Source organism: Notechis scutatus, chromosome 10 (assembly GCF_049901735.1).
Source record: "Notechis scutatus isolate UNSWTSFEM ecotype Mainland chromosome 10, rNotScu1.2, whole genome shotgun sequence".
Taxonomy (NCBI): domain Eukaryota; kingdom Metazoa; phylum Chordata; class Lepidosauria; order Squamata; family Elapidae; genus Notechis; species Notechis scutatus.
The window spans coordinates 635,001-657,635 of record NC_142018.1 but is presented as its reverse complement, the minus strand read 5'-3'; the positions used below and the strand labels follow the sequence as shown (position 1 = coordinate 657,635).

Below are 22,635 nucleotides of genomic sequence, written 5' to 3'. Positions count from 1 at the left end.
CATAAGAAGAGCAGGGGAGATCCATTTTTATTATACAACCATTAATTTCTATTTAACAGCATAGAGTTGTGTTCTGCTGATCATAGACATTGATCTGAGTTTGTGACAGGGTTTAATATTTTCAGGTATCTATGATTAGGTAGGTTTTGGATGAGTCATATGACCAGAAAGCTTCTTCTGTGCATCCAGCTTTGCAGCATTGATACTATTTTGCAGGGCAGACCTCCCCATTTTTATAACAGCTTTCTCCAATCTGATATGTTTCAAATGTGTTAGTGATGGCAATATTCTTGACCACATATGAAGGGTTCTCTCTGGAGAAGATTGGACAAGTGAAATCACAGACATTCAATATCAGATTGTCCAATACTTCAGGTGATCCATACTTTCTACAAAGTCAGTTTCTCTACCATCGGAAACAGCATTGGAAGCTACCTTAAACCAAGCTGCAGTGTTCCTTGGGAAAAGTGTGATTGGTTTAAGAAGTTGCAAGAGAGATATTTTGTTCATGCCCCAGCATATATGAAGGACAAATTGCTGCTTAGCCATGATGTGTGCAGTAGCCACTGAAAAATGTTTTTTCCTCAACGTTTTGCAATTTTTGGGTAATGTCCTTTCTTACCAGGACAAATTGCTGCTCAGCCATGATGTCAGCAGTAGCCACTGAAAAGTTTTTTCCTTAACATTTTGCAATTTTAGGGTAATGCTGTCCTTTCTTACCAGGAGACAATGGAAGACAGGAGAGTGGCATGCTGTGGTCCATGGGGTCACAAAAAGTTGGACACAACTTACCATAGCAACTGAACAACAACATCCTTTCTTAGCATTCTATATTGACCCAAACCAGTTAAATTTCCCCAGCAAATATGAAGGGACCAGTATTTTCAAATCTTTTGAAACTGAAATTCAGGAGGAAATCTTCTCAGGATCTTATTGACTACAAAGATTGCCTTTTCCCATTCCCCTTTAAATGAATATCTCCCCCCCCTCCCCCCACCTCTACTAGACAGGAGAAGGGAGAGTATGGTTATTTCCTTATCAGTAATTCACACCACAGCTTGGAATCTGGGTGAAGACAAAGATACATGTGACAAGTTAACACCATTGTTCTTTTTAGTAAGCAGCTTGTCCTCTGCCATCCAATGACTAATCCTGACCAATTGTTAGAACAGGTATTAGTATTGAAGAGATAATGTATACTGTCACTCACATCCAAATAAGCAATCAGAATCCACATAAGGTCCTCTCACCAAAGAGGACAAGGACAGTGTGTTGAGGATAAAGGTTACCAATGTTTTTTATTTTTTTCTTCCTCTTCCTTTTTCCTTCTTCCCCTTTCTCCCTTCTTTCCTCCTCCTCCTCTTTTCCAAGGTGGAAAATAACACAAAGTTTTCTTAATGGTTTGCATTCCAAATTCTATGAGCCAGTTCTTGGATCTTTTAAGATGCCTAAATGGGACTCACGTGCCACATTGAGGTCAGAATGGTATCATGCAGTGCAGCATTGGCTTATCTAAATGGATCAAGAGTGCTTCACAGCCATCTGATCTGAACAACAAAATTTCAGATAGCAGAAAATCAAAGAAAATCAGCAAATTCCCTATTGCCAGATTTTTTTATATCCATATTTTTTGCAGACCAAGTCTGGCAGAACTAAGATATAGATGGAATAATGTTTACAGATGCTCATGTGCTAGGTTGACCTAATTGTCACAAGTTTTTGCAAGCAAGGCAACCTTCCTCAATTAGGCATCTTCCAGTTCTACAGTGTTATTCATGACTAGAATTTACAGCCAGAAAGTGTGCCAATCATTAAGCCCATGGTTCTGGGAGTTGAAGTCCAAACATCTTAAAATAGCTAAAATTGGGAAAGACTATATCCAAAGCAATGCAGTCCTACTATATTTTAGAGTTGCAGGCCTTCCTTATACCATGATTGGTCACATCTAAAAGATATCCTCAAGCATGAAGCCATCATTCAATGCTGTTTCTCTAAGAGGAATAACAATTAAGGGCTCTCCTTAAAAATCGAGGCTTGGGTCTATGCAGATTTGAAGGCTGGGTTCTGTGGGACTTTCAGCACAGCTGGGCTACCTGTTGATTCCATGGCTCTATGATGGTTACTATTCAAATACACAAAAAAGGAAAGAACAGCAAAACACGAGATAAAGTGAAATGAAATAAAGCAAATGTGTGCAATATGTGTGATAGATGAGTCTCTGTGGTTAAAAAGATCAGAGAGTAATGCTACATGAGGGGATTGTAATCCTCCAGATGTTTAAGTTATTGCATATTAACTGCCACATTACTAAGCACAGACATACATAAAAGAGAATATCAATCAATTTAGCAGTATCAAGTCAAATGGGAGACTAACTAACGGTCTGTTGGAGGTAGGAAGCATGAAATAATAAAATAACAGAGTTAGAAGGGACTTGGGAGATCTTCTAGTCCAACCCTCTGCTCAAGTAGGAGATCTTACACCATTTCAGACAAATGGTTGTTCTGTCTCTTCTTAAAAACCTCCAGTGATGGAGTATCCACAACTTCTAGAGGCAAGTTACTCCACTGTTCTGTTAGGAAATTTCTCCTTAGTTCTAGGTTGGTTCTCTCCTTGATTATTTTCCATCCATTGCTTCTGGTCTTGCCTTCTGGTGCTTTGGAGAATGGGTTGACCCCCTCTTCTGTGGCAGCTCCTCAAATTTTGGATCACTGCTATCATATCACCCTTAGTCCTTCTCTTCACTAGACTAGATATATCCAAATCCTGCAACTTTTCTTCATGTTTTAGTCTCCAGGCCCCTAATCTTTGTTGCTCTTTTCTGCATTCTTTTCCAAGTCTCAACATGTAGTGTACAAAACTGGAGGCAGTATTCCAGGTGTGGTCTTATTAATTATCTTCCCTCTCATCAGATCAGGGACACCAGTCGTAGCTGAATTAGATTGTTAATGAATATTAAGATGGAGCTAGAAGTCAAGGAATTGTCTAAAAAAGTAGGTGGAGGCAAATAAGATTTCATCTGGAGCCTATTAACAATTTGAGTTTGATGTGAGTTTCAGACCTCAGTTATAACCAGCTAATAAAACATACTTACAGTTTTACAATTTGCAAATTGATATTAAGGGAGAACACTGACAATCTCCCAATTGGATTGGCTATAAGCTAGACCAGTACTTCTCAACCATGGCAATTTTAAGTTGGGTGGACTTCAAGTCCCTGAATTCAACAAACAGCATGCTGGCTGAGGAATTCTGGGAGTTAAAGTCCACACAGCTTAAGTTTGCTAAGGTTGGGAAACCCTGGACCAAACTGAAAGTCATAAAAACAGAAGAAGACCATGGGACAGCAGATTCATAAGATTGCTGAGAAATTGCAGAGATGCAGTCATCTGAAGTTCAGGTAGGCTTGAGGGAATCTTGACTCTAAATTGCCTTGGATTTTATGGTAGCTGAATCAAATAAAAACCCATTTAGATATCCCCACCAAATTTTTTCAAACAGAAACAAAACCTCCATGCTTTTTTCTTATTATCTATAACATCCTCAAAAAAGAAAAAAATGCTAACATCAGGCACATGAAAGCCTTTGGGAAACCAAGACAGGATGACCTGCCACCAACTAGGACAATGTTCAAAATAACTGACAGACAGCTATACTGCATTAAATCAGAGTGATACAGTTCCCCCCAAATGGGTACAACATTTAGTGTGTAATGAACTTCAAGAGGAGATCATGGATCCTCTTCCACTGCTCTCTCATTTTGAAAATCTATGTCCTTCTCACAACCTTCCTTTGATACTCATATTTTTTTAGGGAGATCTGCCCCTCACCCCATAATCTTCATGTCAAATTCAACATTGCTAATATCTGAGATATACACCATCCAACATTTTCATCTCAAATTAAAGGACAGGACTAGGATGGCCAACTGACCAAGAAAAAGGTAACCTGGCCTATTCTATTACTTGAGACCAGAATGATGTGTAGAAGCCATCAAGAAATGCTTACAATGCTTTGGAGAGAAGCACAGGGTAGTTAAAATAGCTGGTAAACCAACATCAACTTATTTTTTAATTGCTCATGTTTAGGGAAGAAAAAAAAAAGAATCAGATACGTCCTACTCAGATTGGAAGAAACATCAACACAAATTTGTTTAATCAAAGCTATTTGCTTCATCAACAGATATTCACAGTAATTGCTAGATTTCAGCAATACAGGGAGTTTAGAAATTCCAGATTCAATGCTTTGCAGGTTAGGTCACAGTTCAAACAGGCTTGGGGGAAGTAAAATAACCCCATCAGATTATGTATTGCTGCATTATTCATGCTCTCTGTGGCTGAAACATTTCTCTGGCAATGCTCCTCTTCAAACCTTTCTCCTTCTGAGCTCTTCCAGCATGGGCAGATGGCTCAGAAAGTCACATCTCACATCAGTTCTCAAAAATTGGGCAGATGCCTCAGCATGTATCCCTTTCCCAAATCCTGTTTTAGTGGAAAATTTAGATTCACAACTGTATATTGTGATAGAGGGAAAAAAAGAGAAATTCAATCCACATGTCAAAATAAGTGCAGTTTGAAGTTAGCTTTCACCTGAACTGAGGCTGATGCCCTAGGAGATGTTCTTTCCTGCAAGATAGGCTCATTGTGGGTGGGTGGGATGACTGATTAGTTCATATTAAAAAGTTCTCCAATTTGAAAGGAAATTTCTTCCAGTGGAATGGAATTTAAGCAGGGGGTAAGACAATAAATAGGTAGTGGGTCTGGCCAATGTGGAATGGAGCAGCCCTGGAGAAATGAGCCTCAGGAGCTGCTCTGGAGAAGAAGGGCTCAGGATTCTGGAGAAGGTATTAGGCACCTTTGCAGGACCAATCCTATTGCCAGCTATGAAAGCAGTTCTGCCATTCCATCCAAGTCAACTCATGTGGTTCCTTTCTCTACTTCAACATATTCTCTTTTTAATTTGGGGGAGGGGAAAAACTCATCGACAAAAAAGCACCAATATGCATCATGACATCATCACTATGATGTCAAGGTGACATCATCAACATAATGGCATTGTTCTCCTTTAGGGTCTCAGGACTGCAATGCTCTCTGTCTTATCTACTCCAAAGGATGTACCCCCGCAAGAAGATGCTGTGGTTGATCAACTTCTGGGTTTATTGTCATCGTCATCATCACTGTTATCATGATTTTCTTTTCCTTTTTTGTGGGGAGGGGGGTAAATGAAGCAAGCCTTCGTTTGTGATCCTCCTCTTCTTAGAACCAAAGCCAGCTAACCAGGAGCTAGTGAACAGTTTGGATTCTTCCTGGTAAGGTGAAGCAGAAAGAAGATTGTTCTCCTCTTTTGGAAAGCCAAACAAAAAAGAAAGGAGAGCTGTTTTGGGGGGGTCACCACTCATGTCCCAGTGAGTTGAGTCATGCAGTGCTGTGGTCCTCTGAAAACACGGCACAGAGCAAAAGAAACTTCCAATCTAGCTTCTGCTCCAAAAGCTTCCATTCACCTCAGAAATAAATTAAGGGATTCTCAGAGTGGAAAGATGTGGTCAGTGGTGTCTCCTCCAGGGCAGGGGACAGGTCATTCCTGCTTCCTTTCCCCCATTGACAGTGACAGTGTCGCTCATCACCTGCCCATCCAGCCACAGGAGAGTCCAAGATGTGACAGAGTTTGTTGGTCTGGTGTTCAGTCCTGCCAGAAAAAGAACAGGCCTGTGCTATTCGAGAGACTAGCGGCTACTGTTCTTTATAGCCTCTTTCGCAGCAATAATCAAGGGGGTCAGGCTGGACAGCGGCTTGGCCAGTTTTAAAAATGGGTGCTGGAAGGAAAAAGAAAACAGTTTATCCACTTAGGAACCGTGACAGTGAGACAGGTAGGAAAATTATTTATGTAGTATATGGCATTGTTACATTAGCCAAGAAACTACAATGCTAATGCAGAATACAGGTAGTTCTCAACTTACGACCACAACCGAGCCCAAAATTTCTGTTCTTAAGTGAGATAGTTGTTAACTTGAGTTTTGTCCTTTCTTGCCACAGTGATAAATTAGTAATCTGATTGTTAAATGAATCTGGCTTCCCCATTGACTGTGCTTGTCAGGAGGTCGCAAAAGTGGATTACATGACCTTGGGATAGAGCAACGGTTGTAAATATGAACAGTTGCCAAGCATCTGAATTTTGATCCCATGACCATGGGGATGCTGCAAAGTCGTAACTTTGAAAAGCTATCATAAGTCACATTTTTGAGTGCCGTTGTAACTTTGAATGGTCACTAAACTGTTGCAAGTCGAGGACTACCTGTAGTAGTTTGGCTGCTGGTTTACTAGGTATGTTTTTGTACATGCAAGTGCACTTCCAAGGTGCACCCCAGGAGAGTGAGCTAGCATTGCATCAGAAACAAAGACTCTTTCTCACTATGAAGTGGTATATAAGTCTAAGGACTACTGGTATTGCTAACAGTTGGGACACCAACCAAGAAAAATGGACCTAGACGCATTCAGTTTTATGCTTTTTCTCCCTAGCATGCAAGAGGAATTTTGGAAGAAACTGTTTATCTGATGCTGTGGTGCAGGAAGCAAATCTCATCCAGAGACATGTATGACTTAGGGCTGGGCCACAGTTGAATTAGATTCAAAGGTGATCAAATCAGCTCTTCAAGGAGATCATGAATTGAGTGGAGATATCAAACTGTAACAGGTATCTTTTGACAAAAGCACAAATCAAATTGATGTGACCCTTTCACCAGGAGATCAGTTTGCAAATTAAAAACAAATCAAGCTGGAATGCAAACATGACTTAGCTCCTCTTGACAGCCTCATCCATCCGTCCTATAGTTTTCCAAACTCAGGGCAATTGACTTCCTCTGTCCGGGTCCCCACATAAAACCAAGGATGCAAGGGCATGAAAAAAAAATCAGGAGAGCCGTTGCAAACATGCACCTTGTAATATTTCCCCCTTTCTCCATGAGCCCCGTTGTGCTGATGTATCAAATATGAGTAACCATACAAAGGGGCAAAATGTAGGCATAGCTTGCACTGTCAGGCTGCACTGTCAGAGAGGATCTCCATAAGCGCTATGCTTCATCAAAAGATTAAGGTTTTCCTTCCTTTACCTGCAAGAGTTCTTTTGCAGACCCTCGCCTGTCAACATCCATCTCAAGGCAGTGGTTCAAAAAGTCCCGGAAAACCACAGAAAGTCTTTCGGGATTCTGGAGTTCTGGTGTCCCATTGGTAGCTATCAAATACAAGGCCTGAGAGAAAAAATAACAAATTGAATCAAAACCATCAAGGCAACTGTTCTACCTTCTCTTTTATTTAGGCAGATGGTCACACCAATATTCTTCTCTTATAAACACATAAAAGCAAAATGCAACTTACGACCACAATTGGGACCAGAATTTCTGTGGCCAAGCAAGGATATTATTAAGTGAGCTGCACCTGATTTTATTACCTTTTTGGCACAGTTGTTAAGTGAACCAGTGCAGTTGTTAAGCAAATCTGGCTTTACCCATTGACTTTGCTTGTTGGAAGCCAAATAGTGATCACGTAACCCAGGGATGCTGCAACTATTGTAAACACAGTTGCCAAGCACTCACTTCTGATCATGGGACTGTGGGGATGCTGCAGTGGTTTGAAATGTGAGGACTGGTCACTTGTTTTCAATGCTGTTGTAACTTGGAATGGTTGTAAGTAGAGGACTACCTGAACAGTCTATGTAATTTTGAGAAGGGCTCAAATGGGTGAGCTTTACTTATCAATGCAAACCAAGTTTTTCTGTGCAGAGCTTCAAAAGGGGGAAGGGGTTGTTTTGTCAGAGTTTTGACTAAAATCTCCCTGCTTCGATCAATTGACTAAAGGTCTTCTATCTTCTGCAACAATGAAGGAGAGTTCCATTAGTCTTTTATGGAGCCAATTTTGACATGGCTTACCTGAAAGCCAATTTTGAACATCTAACAGAGTTCTCTCTCCCTGCCTCCCTGTACCCTAGAAAATCAAGATGGGACAATCTTGAATTTCTTTCTTACCCACTTCTCTCTTTCTGAGCTAAGCTGGTATTTATATCACCCCGAAGAAGGAATGCATGGGCTTTTATCTCAATACCCTTCTACAGTAGGGAAAAGCTGCAGGAGAATTTTTTCCCCCACCACCTTTTCTAGGATAGACAGCTAGAAATGTCTGTCCTATTTAGTCCATGAATTGGCTGTGGGCTGGTCTCCATCTAAATGTACGCTTCAGTGAATTCCACCACACTCTCAAGTTTTGGAAGGACTCAAACACAACAGTATAGAATGTTGATCTTACCCTGAGAGGATTTTCATTGAGATATGGAGGTTCTCCTTCTACCATTTCTATTGCCATGATTCCTAAAGACCAAATGTCCACTTTGGGACCATACGCTTTCCTCGTGACCACTTCAGGAGCCATCCAGTAAGGCGTCCCCACCATTGTACTCCGCTTGCTCTGTTCAGGAGTTATCTGAGCACAGAAGCCAAAATCAGCTGCAGGTAACAGAAAATAGAAATTATTACTGTAGAAACCATACTGATCATAGAAAATAAAATAATACAACCCTCTGCTCAAGCAAAAGACCCTATACCATTTCTGCAATTGAGCAGAATAGCTCAGCTTATTGTCTATCGAGATTTTCAATCATCCAGGTCAGGACAATTCCAAAAGTGTTTTTTTCAAAAGGCAACTGGACTTTCTTGGTTTATTTGCTTTGAAAAAGCTTCTTGGAATGAGAAGCAAAATGTTTTCAAAGAAAATAAACCAAGAAAATCCAGTTGCCTTTTAGAAAGAGCACCTTTGGGACAGTTCAGCCTTTTGGTTTGGCCCTCCACAAAAGTCCACTTCTCATATGGCCCCTTGGGAAAATTAATGGCCCAACCCTGCCTTAAGGTGTTGCATGATACCTAAAAGAGTTGATGGTACCAATATCTTTGATATTATAATTTCTTAACTTTTAAATTCCTTTAAGTAAGCATGGTTGTTTAATTTTTTTAATGCTTCATAAATTAACAACTGAAAGTATTATAAGTGTGGCTGTATTACATTTTGTAAAATCAATAAGTGTCCTTTTGGCACCAATCCCTATTGATACAAATACACTCATGTGTGTATCATTTTACATATTGCCCAGCCTTTGAAATGGAATTTAACTGCACCCTTTGTTGTCTTAAATTTCTTGGGTTGATTCCAATATTCCAACTGTTCATTTCTGCCATGTTTAGTGATCCATTAAGCTTTAGAAAGCAGTGCTACCAAGCCTTAATTAATTCTTTTATAGCTATATGATCTAGTATAGTCATTGATTTCAGGATGGATAAAACAGTGCAAAACAATTATTAAACTAAATAAGAGATACAACAGCAAACATCAAGCAATATTAAATCAAGCTAGTGAATGAAATCCAAATGATTGAGTGAATCATCAGGTCTTCAAATCTATGGTAATACTATCCAGATGGCTGAAAGCAGGAAAGGCCATCCCATAATTCAGAGTGCCAGGCTTTAATGGGCAGAAGGAATAACCTTGAAAAGAAGAAAAGCAGCCACAACCAAAATGATGGTCAGAGAAAACAAATCTGAGTCCAGAGCAGAAATGTAATTTGAAAAAGCAGATATGATCTCCCTTAGTTCTCTTGAAGAGAACACATATATCAGGCCCAAGCAACCACAGCTCTGAGAATGCATCAAATAGGCTTCTTCGTTGTTAATTACAAGAATCTTGCCAGACTCTCTGTGGGAATGGCAGTTATAGACCTAAGGGTTTGACCTCAAATGTTTCTTCCTCTGAATTGACTCTTAGCTTCTTTTGACCTTCTCTACTAGAGCCTCCTTTATTTCAGTCAGTGGTTCCACCACAGGGGAGGGAGGAAGTATATTCAAACTTGCAATACTGATGTCAGCCCTTCAAGGGAGACAAGACCAGAAAACTCAAATTATGAACATTAAAACTATTTTTATTGCATGGTTACAATAAAAGAGCCTTTCAAACCTGAATGTGCTTCCTGCCTTTCTCTATCTTCACGAGTACTAATGAGGGTTGTCTGAGTCACTTTCTCAGGTTACTGCTCTGTTCCAGACTCCAATTTCTTTCATCTGACCATTGTGGCTCTTCCTTTTGTTCCTCAAGATTATTCCTCCTGCCCATTACATAGATTCACAAAATACACAGTGACAGACAATCTCTTAAGTGATTGATGATATTCCTACAAAGATGATGAGATAAATCTAACCAAATTTCTGTTTCATGCTGTAATTTAATCTTAGAATGAAAAGTATTTGTCGATTTTTACCATCTTCTTCTCAGAGAAAGCAATGGTTGTCAAGGTTGGACAGATAGGACAAGAAGCAGAGAGGGTACTTACTGAGTTTCACAGATCCGTCCATCCCAAGAAGTATGTTGTCACTTTTGATGTCTCTATGAATCACTTGGTTTGAATGTAAGAAGTCTAATGCTTGCAGGCACTAACAACAGCAATAGTAACACAAGAAAGTATTTTAAAGAGGGAAAGTAGAAATAAAGACCAATCTTCTGACCACACAGGAGAGGAGAAAGGGGTACTACTTTCAAAATAATGGTGAGTTGTGAATTACAAGGGGGAGTGAACAGGTTCTGCCTAAGAGTATGCTTCAACTTTATCTTAGGACCATTAACTGTTTTTCCCTAACAGATGGAAAGTTACTTTCAAAGTTCTGGTCAACCACCGCACAATTCTTCAATTCTATCCAATCATAAGTCCAAGCAGTTGCCAAAAGTCAACACGGACTTGAAAATGTAAATAAAAGGGAGAAAGCCATGTATTCATTAATCACACAGTTTCCTTGCCATAAAGTAGTATTAATGTGCATCTAGACTAGATAAAATCACATATCAAAAACAGTGCATGTCAAGACTGACTCAAACTTTCACCTATATTCCTCGCAGCTTGACAAAGAATGGGGGGGGGGGGTGTTGACTGGAATGCAAGGGTGGAGGGAGTGGCTTCCAAGCCTCATTGTTTCTAGTGAGACATAACTCCCCTCCTCAAGGATACAGCGGTGGTCGGCGGGTTCTCAAAACAAAATGAACAGAAGTGATTGGTGGATGTAATGGATTGTGGGTGGCCCATGGGGAAAGGGGGAATGAACTATGTATATGTTTGCATAGGAAGCTCAGAGCTGGTTTCACTTCTTCTGTGCCAATGTGGATTTATTCAGTAAAGTTTATACTCTTGGTAAAATATTGTCCCAGGAGTTTCTTTTTCTGGATTCACCAACCAGATAGTTGACAGTGCAACTGTGAGAAACTATGGTTATAAATTGATCAGAATAATTGCAATGCCTTGACAGGGATAGCACACTGGAACACAAACAAGTTCAGCAGAATCCTACTTTAGTAAGTCATGACATTATTGCTTAAAAAGGCAAGATTTACTTTATCATAAAGATATCCACTACTATATTTTCTCAGCACAGTATCTCTTACCTCCCTGCAGACAGCAGCAATTTGTCCCTCATCCATGCACGTTTCTGTAACCACATCTGTCAAGGAACCCCCAGCCAAATACTCCATTACGACCCAGAGTTCATCTCCAACAAGGTAACTGAAAAATTTTGGGGAAAAAAAGGATGCATTCACACACTTACAGGTCAGAATTTTGCAGCAAACCAGTCCAAAATTAAAACATTTTAGGATAAGGTTCTCTTGAAAGAGATTTATAATAATGTTGCAATATTTTTGTATCAATAAAGGTGCTTCCTAGTCAACAAGCACCTCACTGAAAGCTAGTGTAAACTTTTCAACAATAAACTTTTGAAGGAATCTTGCAGGACTTTTTCTGATTAACACATTTTAGGGTGAGTTTAAGGTGAGTTTTGAACTCATGAAAGTTTATGTCTTTTCGTAGAATTTGTTAAAATTTCCTTGGAATGTTTGCTATCACAGACCAACACTGCCCTCTTCCCATAGTATTTCTAACAATAAAAGAAATCAGTAAAACATCATGAAAAAAACCAAAAAACCTTGGGGTTACTTACCTATCTAAATAGTTCACAATGTTGGAATTCTTATTTTCCCTCATGACCAGAATTTCATTGATTATTAATTCCTTTTTGGGTTGTTGCTGCAGATTCATCTGCTTTATTGCCACCTGGAATCATATCCCCAAAACAAGAAGGAGGGGGACAACGAAAATCATATATAATACACAATAGTAAGGGCTGGCAACATTAAATTTTGTATTTAAGCTACTTTGCAAATATCTGTCTGTTAAGTAACTGGGAACTCCTCTCTGATTGTTTTCTAGGTAGCATCTCTTACTTCCTTTCCCCCCAAGACCATTCTCATATTCCATCAATTGAAGTATTCTCATATTCAATTCCACTGAAGTTAATGTCTGAGAACATAATTCTTACGTACAGTTAATAGTTATGCACTGTATCCTAACGCCTATCTTTTCAACTTGGATCATTCTGACCCACACCATAATTGTGAGAAAAGCACAAATGCAGGTAGTCCTTGACTTACAGCAGTTCATTTAGTGACCGTTCAAAGGTACAACGGCACTGAAAAAAGTGAATTATGACCATTTTTTTTAAAAAAATATGACCTTTGCAGCATCTCCATGATCATGTGATCAAAATTCAGATGCTTGGAAACTGATTCATATTTATGACCGTTGCAGTGTCCTAGGGTCATGTGATCACTTTTTATGACCTTCTCACAAACAAAGTCAATGAGGTAGCTAGATTCACTGGGTTAATAACTTATTAACTGCAGTGATTCACTTAACAACTGTGGCAAGAAAAGTCATAAAATGGAGCAAAACTCATAACAAATGTCTCATTTAACAAATTTGTGGCTCAATTGTAGTCTTAAGCCAAGACTTTCTGTATTGAGATGATAACTCAGTCTAAACCAAACCAGAGGTAGTTCAAAGTCATTTTCTGCTTTGATCAATCAATGTGTGGATCACCTTTTGGTCAATATAAATAACGGCACATCATCTCACATGTCATTAGGAAGCTTTAACAAAATCTTCGACCCACCATTGATTTTTTCTTTGTTCTAATAGACTCAACTGATCTCCATAGAAAATCCCAGGTCTTTACAGAGATCTTAATGGAACTATATCTACATAGAGTAAAGTAAGCAGTGGGGTACCACAAGGTTACATCTTAGGCCCAGTACACTTCAATATCTTCATAAACAACTTAGATCAGGGAATAGAAGGGGAACTTACCAAATTTGCAGATGATACTAAACTGACAGGAATAGCCAACACCCTAGATCGAGGGTGTCAAACTCGCATCGTCAGAGTGGTGTCACGTGACGTATTGGGACTTTCTCCCTCTTTGCTAAACCAGGCGTGGGCGTGGCCACCACGTGACGCATCTGGACCACGGGCTGCGAGTTTGACAGCTCTGCCCTAGATATGATAAGCTTAAGATCCAGATGGATCTTGACAGACTTGAACACTGAGCCCTATCTAACAAAATGAAATTCAATGAAGAGTAAAGTAAAGTCTTACACAAGAAAAACCAAAAGGGCACATACAGACTGGATGAAACCAGGCTTAATAGCAGTAACTGTGAGAGGGATCTTGGAGTCTTAGTGGACAACCAGCTAAATATGAGCCAATAGTGTGTGGCGGCAGCCAAAAAAGCCAATGTAATCCTAAATTACATTAACAATCAAGATCAAGTGAGGTACTAATACAGGGGTGGGCAACTACGGCCCGCGGGCCACATCCGGCCCGTTGGTCTGTCCAATGCGGCCCGCCCCTGAAAATTAATCGCTGCCATTGGTCTGTCCAATCCGGTCCGCCCCTGAAAAAAAGCTGGGCGTGGCGTAATTGCCCTGTGCCGTGTGGCCCCCAAAGCTGCAAAACAGTGCGGAGTGATCTAGGGGTAGGAAAGAAAAGAAATTTGCAAAGGCCTCGGCTGGGAGTTCGAAATCACCTTCGAAAGTGCGACCTCTCCGAAGGTGAGTCCCCGCCGATCCCCTTTTTTTCCGGGCTTCCAGGCTTAAACTTTGCAAAGGCAAAGCTTGCAGACTGGAGCGTCTTCCCGCCGAGGAGCGGGAAGGGTTCCACCCGTGGGCGGGCGGGCTGCTTGGAGCCACCTAAAGCTAGGCCGCTGCTGGTGGAGCTTTGCCCTGCCTTGGTGCCCCGCTTCCCGGCTCGGCGGTCCTGCTCGGGCGGCACTTTAAAGCCTGCTCCCAGCACCCGAGCAACTTCCCAGCAACTTTCGGCTTTTTAACTCACGGGCGCTCGGGCCTGGCCCCGAGCCGCGTGGCGGAAGGAAGCCCGGCGGGCGGGCGGGCAGGCTGCTTGGAGGAGGCTCCGGGCTTTCCTCCGCCAGACGCGAGTGCCCGCGAGTTAAAACGAAGCCGAAAGTTGCTGGGAAGTTGCTCCGCTTTCCAGGGCTTTGCAAAGGCAAAGTTTGCAGGCTGGAGCATCTTCCCGCCGATGAGCGGGAAGGGTTCCGCCGGGCGGGCGGGCTGCTTAAACTTTGCTCGGGTGGCACTTTAAAAGCCTGCTCCCAGCACCCGAGCAGCTTCCCAGCAACTTTCAGCTTCGTTTTAACTTGCGGGCGCTCGCGCCTGGCGGAGGGAAGCCCGGAGCCTCCTCCAAGCAGCCTGCCCGCCCGCCCGCCCGCCGGCTTCCTTCCACCGCGCGGCTCGGGGCCAGGCGTGACGCCCGTGAGTTAAAATGAAGCCGGAAGTTGCTGGGAAGTTGCTCGGATTTCCGGGCTTCCAGGCTTAAACTTTGCTCGGGTGGCACTTTAAAGCCTGCTCCCAGCACCCGAGCAGCTTCCCAGCAACTTTCGGCTTCGCTTTTAACTTGCGGGCGCTTGCGCCTGGCGGAGGAAGCCGGAGCCTCCTCCAAGCAGCCCGCCCACCCGCCCGCCGGGCTTCCCTTCCGCCGCGCTCGGGGCCAGGCGTGAGCGCCCGTGAGTTAAAGGAAGCCAGAAGTTGCTGGGAAGTTGCTCGGATTTCCGGGCTTCCAGGCTTAAACTTTGCTCGGGCGGCACTTTAAAAGCCTGCTCCCAGCACCCGAGCAACTTCCCAGCAACTTTCGGCTTCCTTTAAACTTGCGGGCGCTTGCGCCTGGCCCCGAGCCGCGGCAGAGGAAGCCCGGTGGGCGGGCAGGCTGCTTGGAGGAGGCGACCCGGCGGTGCTCCGGCAGCATCAAGAGGCAGTTGCGCCCGGCTCCGCTCAGGTGTCTGGCTGGGGCTGTCAGGAGTTGCTACACGCCGGCGCAGCTCCGTGCGGCTCCAGTCCCGCATTGCCTTGGGAAGGAAAAGGCAAAACCAGGAGCCGCTGAGCCTGAGCCTCCGGTGCCGCTTCTCCCGTTGCAAAGCACCGCCGCGGCTCTTCCTTTTTGCCTTTCCCTTCCCGAGGCAACGCGGGACTGGAGCCGCGGGAACCGCGCCGGCGGTAGCAACTCCTGACTCAGAGGGCCTCCGAGGGAGGGGAGCCTCCGCGGGAGGGAAGGAGGAGAAGAGGGGGGAAGGGGGCGATTCCCAAAAATCTTGTGCTGACCCGGCCCGTCTGTCAAATTTTAAAGTCAATGCGGCCCCCGAGCCAAAAAGTTTGCCCACCCCTGTACTAATACCACTTTAATACCGCCTTAGTAAGACCACACCTAGAGTACTGCATCCAGTTGTGGTCACCACACTATAAAAATATATTGAGACTCTAGAAAAAGCGCAGAGAAGAGCAACCAGGATGACTGAAGGCTAAAACATAAGATGAATGGTTGCAGAAACTGGCTCTGGCTAGTCTAGTAAAGAGAAGGACCAGGGGAGACAGGATAGCAGTTTTCCAATATTTGAGGGGCTGCCAGAGAGAGAAGGAGGTCAACTATTTTCCAAAGCACCTGAAGGCCAGACAAGGAATAATGGATGGAAACTGAACATGGAGAGAGTCAACCTGGAAATAAGGAGAAATTTTCTGACAGTGAGAGCAATCAAGCAATGGACAGCTTGTCTTCAGAAGTTGTGGAAGTTTCAACATTGGAAGCTTTCAAAATGAGACTGGACTGCCATCTGTCAGATAGTGTGGAGTCTCCTGCTTGGGTGGGGGGATGTTGGACTAGATGATCTACAAGGTCTCTTCCAACTCTGTTAATTTGTTAATCTTTCTTTAATTGGTGTCTACAGACATCTTTGGAAATCAAAGATTTTATCCAATTGTTAAGAATCATTTCCTTAAGTAGGAAATGTTTCAACAAGGTACTCCAATACCTAGATAGAAAGGTGGGTGTTGTATTAATTAACACAGCAGCTGGATTTTAACACCTGCTTTTCCAGCCATTTAATGCAGAGCCTGGACTGTATTGCCCACTGAGAGTATATGAGATCACACACTAAACTATAATATCTACACAATGCAGTAAAATTGCCTTCCCTGTGCTTTCTGACACAACCAATATTCATCAAGTCTTCTGGTAGTTCTTTTAGTTTTTTAACTTTTAACTTTTTTAACCTATCCTGAATTGGCTTAGATGGATTTTAACAATCTACCAGGTGTTTATATGTTTATATATGCTGGCATAGCACCTGAGGAAAGAAGGGATGGAGGGAGGGAGGGTTTGTTCTTTGTCCCCATAAGACTTCATCTCACTTAGGACATAAGCAGAACATGTATATGCAAGCCATGAACTGCATCATCAGGTTAGTGGTCCAAACAATAAGAATCTCTGGGTGATCAGATTTCCACTCAGAAAAGAAATAAGTTCTCAATGTTTAAAAGCAAAACAGCATCACACTCACCTCCTGCCCTGTAGCAATGTCTATTGCTGTATAAACAGTACCCGAAGCCCTGAGGAAAAATAAAAAGGGGAATCAAGATGTGACAGATCCGCCAGAGAACAAAAATAACTTAATAATAACATGAGAAATATCAACAAGCTTCCCATCCTAATGTGATTATTAGGGCCACATCTATTATAGCATCTACATGGAATGGAGATGTTTGAGAGAATCTGTATCCTCTTCCATGGGGTCCTTAGTGATCTCCGAATGTGGTGATTTCTTGCAGACGTTTCATTGCCTAACTAGGTAACGTCATCAGTGCTAGAAGCTATGAATTATTTTCCTTTCAGCCTGTTCTCTCCCAATTAAACTTTTTCAGCCTCCAAGCATCAAGATAGGATAATGTTTCCCAAGCTTTTGCTGGATAGAGAATTGTGGGAGTTGAAGTCTCCACACCTTAAAATTGTCAAGGTTGAGAAACACTGAGATAGGATGTCAACCACATCTTCTGGACATAAACTGTTTCAACTCCTACCCTCAAAACAACACTATAGAGCACTGCACACCAGAACAAACACAAGAACAGTTTTTTTTCCTGAATGCCATCACTCTGCTAAACAAATAATTCCCACAACACTGTCCAACTATTTACAAAATCTGCATTACTATTACTATCCTCCCAACCTTCCTTTCACCCATCTCCTCCCACTTATGACTGTATGACTGTAACCTTGTTGCTTGTATCCTAACGATTTTTATTGACTGTTTCCTAGTATGATTTGATTGCTTATTGTACCCTATGACTATTAAGTGTTATACCTTATGATTCTTGACTCTTGATGAATGTATCTTTTCTTTTATGTATACTGAGAGCATTTGTACCCAGACAAATTCCTTGTGTGTCCAATCACACTTGGCCAATAAAGAATTCTATTCTATTCTATTCTATTCTATTCTATTCTATTCTATTCTATTCTATTCTATTCTATTCTATTCTATTCTATTCTATTCTATTCTATTCTACTCTATTCTACTCTACTCTACTCTACTCTACTCTACTCTACTCTACTCTCTACAGATTGGCATGGCTGTATAAAGTTGGAAATCATCAGCAGATTGATAATACTGCACCCCAAAATCACGTGACCTTCTCCAGGGATTTCATAGAGTTGTTGAGTACAGGAGAGAGAGAAATAACCCCTGTGGCATACCACATGTCAGAAACTTCGTTTCTACACTACCACAGACTCAAAATATCCATTGAAGAAGGAATGGAGCTATTGCCCACAATGCCTCCAATCCCCAAGCCTTGTAGATGATCCAATAAGATAACATGGTTTGGGGTATCAAAGAGCTCCTGTCAGTTTCAGGAGGAGGTGCTACCCACCTGCCAGAAGCCAGCTGGGAAAGTTGCCAATAGCAACCACATGACCCCAGAATGCTGCAACTGTTGTAAATACATGCTGGTTACCAAGAGCCTGAATTTGGATCACGTGACTGTAGGAATGTTGTAATTGTTATAGCAATACCACTTAGACTTATGTACCACTTCACAGTGCTTTACAATCCTCTCTAAGTGGTTTACAGAGTCAGCACATGGCCCCAACAATCTGGATCCTCATTTTACCTACCATTGAGGGATGGAAGGCTGAGTCAACCTTGAGCTGGTGAGAATCGAACTGCCAAACTGCTGGCAGTGAAACTGGTCATGTCAGTTTTTTCAGTGCCATTGTAACTTGGAATGGTTGGTGAATGAATGGTTATCAATTGAGCACTATATTTTGTGTGTGTGTGTGTGTGTGTGTGTGTGTGTGTGTGTGTATGTATCTCCTATATATAAAGAATGTTATATTACAAAACAGTAATAAACTATACACCTTACAATGATTAAAATAAACAAAACACACAGAAAGAAAGAAAAAAATATGAAAAATGCTCTGAGCCTGAGGAAAAAAATGTAAGAATTTTTAATACCCATACAATATAAATAGAATATGACCACAATGTAATACCTGTATGTACATATGTATGTTATTGCCTTGATTGTTTTTTCTTGTTTAATTAAAGAAATAAAGACTCTGATATGAAGCCCTTTGCAAATTTCACCCATCAACACCGAGAAGGAAGGCAGATGGTGAATGTATACAGTTCTAGTCTTCTGATTTGTATTATTTGTGTTAACAAATCCCACTGAGAAGCAATTTCAGATTAGGGTTGTGCTCTGGTATTTGTTGCTTCAGAAATCCCAAAGCTGTGACTTCCGGTTTCGCTAGGCTTCGGAGGCGGCGGGGTTTCGCGATCTCTGTGATCCCCGCCGCGCTAGCCGTTCTTGGTTCCTCCGACCCAGACGGGTCTGGAGGATAAGGTTGTCTCTACGGAGACAGGGAGGATCCGGACAGGGGGTTGGGGTGTTCGCAGACCCCTTCCCCACCCGGCACAACCTCCTTTTCTCAAGTCGGTCCAGCGGCGGTCAGCAATGGCCGCCACAAAGAAGCCAGCAGCCGGACAAGATCGTGCTGGAGGAAGAAGGAGAAAGTTTTGAAGCGAAAGTTTTTTGGCTGAACTGGGACTATAAGATACATTTAATACCCTGAAATCTAAGATTTGGGTGTTTTTTTTGAAAGATACTTTGTTTCCAGAAGAGATTTGCAAGCGGCGAGTGAAAGTGTTTAAAGTGAAAGTTTACTCTCCTTCCACATGGAATTAACAAATGAATACTGACCTACTATTTTACAAAAGGTAAACATTTAAAGCTTCTTGTTATAAATGGGAAGGGAGAGAACAAAAGGAAAATTTATATTAAGATTTTGTTGAAGGAGATGCCTGGAAGATTTTGGAGATTGGAAGTTATTGCAATAAGAATTTAAAATACAGATTGGCTTTTTTTTTCTCCCTTTGCAACTGATATTAACCCAGGAAGAAGGGAAGAACTTTGTGCTCTGTTTGGATTGTTTGATGACTTTGGGAATTGTTTTAAGCTTGGAAATATCTTTGGCTGTTTTAAGAAGAAGAAGAAGAAGAAGAAAAAAAAAGAGGATTTACAATGACTTTATCTGCTGATGAACTGAGAGAGGAATATGGCAAAATAAAGAAAGACGATGTGGGAGAAATTTTTTGCTTTTTAGAAATGGCGCTTGCTACTTATCAGCAAATACAACAACTGATGGAAGAAGAAGAAGAAGAAGCCATCTTTAACGAACCCACAGAGTTGATTAAGAAAGGAAGGAGAAAGAGAGGGGGGGGAAAAGGATATAAGACTTAAAAAAATATCTAAGAAAGTGAAAAATAAGATGCAAAATCAATACAAGGCTAGAAAGCAAAAGGAAAGAGAAACACAACAGAGAGGGGAAGTTAAGGGGGGGTAAAAAGACCAGATGGGATAAGACAGGGAGGAAGAAGGGGGAAAAGGGCCACAAGGGTATGAAACAAGATGCGAAAAAGAAATTGTTTTTCAGGGACAAAGGGTAATATAATTTTGTTTTAAAAGGATTCTGCAAGGTACATAAGATAGTATTGTGGTATTTGTATTAGAAATAGAAAATTATAATTTTATAAGACTTGAGTAAAGACTAAAATATTAAAGGTTTAATAATGGTAGAATTTAAGATTTAATAAAGTATTAAAAGGAAGGTTTAAAATACTTAGTTTAAATATAGATTTTAATTGACTATTTTTTTTAAACAAGTTTTATTAATTTTTTTCAAAACACACAAGTCGTCATTATCCATTACATATTTTTTATATCCATTACATATTAACAAGTCAGATAAACTATAATTCTGTTTTAAACCATTTCCATATAAACATACAAAAACCTCTTATCCATTTTCTCTTTCTTTCTCTTTACTCTTATTCCATTTTATTATTATTATTTCATCTATTTCTTTCTGACTTAGTTACCATTATTCTCATTCTATATTTCTGCAAGGTTTCATTAATTCTCCCCCCCAAAAAAAACATATATACACAACACACAAAACATAAAAAAAGATCTTTTTGGAAAGTAACTTGGACCCAGGTATTTCTTTCTTCATGGACTTCAACTGTATTCATACTCATCTTACATATCATTACTTATTTTATTTACCATTCTAAATCTTCTATATTAACTTCTCCCCATATTTCACTCTTTTTAATTCTATCTTAATTAATCATCTTAATTTGAGTCATTATATTTGTATCTTTTGTCCATTCTTTATTGTACCTTTGTCTCATTCCTTATAAAAAAAAAAAGAAATTTCTCCTGAAATCACTAATCAGAGTATGATGCCTTTCTATCTCCCGACTAAATTAATCAAATTAATCTTTAGAATACCCAATCCGATTTTGCTTGGTACATTCTAACTGAATAATACATCCAAAATAATTAAATACATAGTTAAACGATAGATCTAAATATTAAAAACAAATACTATAATGAAAATTTTATAATAACATCAATCCCATAATCTTATTAAACTCTTTAATTAAAGCTCAAGATTCTAAATCTCCCTCATATTATATTTTAAAACCAATCATTATTAACATTTCAACATTTTAATCTCTTATCAACTCTTAAGCCATTTAAGTTTTCTATTTCTAATACAATACTACCATATCATCTTATGTACCTTGCAAAATCTCTTTGAAGAAATTATACTTATCCTTTATCCCTAAAAAAATTCCTTTTTTCCCATTTAATTTCAAAACTTTGTAGCTTTTCTCCACCTTTTCCCTTTCTTTCTTCTCCCAACAAACCTTTCTACCCCCTTCTTCTAGCCTCTGCCTTACTGGCTTCCCTTCTCTGTCGTATTCCTCTTCCCTTTTGTTTACCATCCTTATATTGATTTTGCACCTTGTTTTTCCCTTTCTTAAATGTTTTTTAAATCTTAAGTCCTTTATTTCTCTTCTCTTCCCTCTTCCTTCCCTCTTGGTCGAGTTCTGAGATTTATTAAAGATGGTTTCCTCTCCTTCTTCTTCTTCTTCTGTCTTCATCTGCTGCAATGTTTGTTGATAGTTAATAAGCGCCATTTCTAAAAAAAAGGAAGGCTTCTTTCAAACCAGCTTTACCATTTTTTTTTGCTTGCTCATAATCTTTTCTCAGTTCCTCAATAGAAGGAGCCATTATAAATCTTTTCTTTTCTTTTCTCTTACAACAGTCAGAATATTCCAAAGGAAAAATAAGACAATCCCAAAGTTATCAGTCAGTCCAAACCAAGACAGAGTTCCCACTCTCTCCTCCTAGGGTAGTATCAATCAGAGAAAAAGAAAGTCCAAATCTGTTTCTTAAAATCTTATTGCAATATATTTTAGTCTTTCAATCTTTAAGGCATCTCCTCCAACAAAGTCTTAGCATACAAATATTTTTTTTTAGTCCTCTCTTTTCCCACTCATCGCTTAAAGCCAGTTTTCACCTAAAAAAAAATAGATTTCTTAATATTCACTTTTTATTCCGTAGAAAAAGAGGGTAAGCTATCCTGTCAGCACCATTAAACTGCCACTTTTTTCCTCTTCTCGAAGGTATCATTCAGAAAGTCATACTTTTCAGGAATTTTGTTAAATATGTCTTAGAGTCCTAGGAGCCAAGAAAAACTTTCTCCTTTCAAGCACTTTCTCCACTTCCTCCTGTGCATTCTTACCCGGCTGCCAGCTTCTTTGTGGCGGCCATTACAGACCGCCGCTGCACCGTCCTGGGAAAAGGGGGTTCTGCCGGCCGGGGAGGGGGTCTGCAAAACCCCCCAACCCCTCTCCGGATCCCCCCTACCTTCAGCTGCCCCTGCAGGGCAGCCTAGCTCCGTACCCGTCTGGGTCGGAGCCCCAAAAACGGCTAGCGCGGCAGGGATCGCGCAGCTTCGCAAATCCCTGCCGCTCGCGAAGCCAACAAACCGGAAGTCCGATTTTAATTGACTATTGTGTGGATGT

General features: G+C 40.9%; 1 protein-coding gene across 5 annotated transcripts in view; it reads right to left on the bottom strand.

Moving 5' to 3' along the window:
* Positions 1–4,123: 4,123 nt before the first annotated feature.
* Positions 4,124–22,635, bottom strand: part of PAK3 (p21 (RAC1) activated kinase 3) — a 228,586-nt gene continuing 210,074 nt past the window's right edge. For all 5 annotated transcript variants that reach the window (XM_087971945.1, XM_087971944.1, XM_087971943.1 and 2 more), the window contains 7 exons: positions 16,753–16,801; positions 12,013–12,125; positions 11,462–11,579; positions 10,362–10,461; positions 8,294–8,490; positions 7,105–7,242; positions 4,124–5,811 (listed from right to left, as the gene is read on the bottom strand). In XM_087971945.1, the coding sequence (XP_087828071.1) occupies positions 5,722–5,811; positions 7,105–7,242; positions 8,294–8,490; positions 10,362–10,461; positions 11,462–11,579; positions 12,013–12,125; positions 16,753–16,801 (805 nt within the window). In that variant the 3' untranslated portion in view covers positions 4,124–5,721. The remainder of the gene's footprint in view (positions 5,812–7,104; positions 7,243–8,293; positions 8,491–10,361; positions 10,462–11,461; positions 11,580–12,012; positions 12,126–16,752; positions 16,802–22,635) is intronic.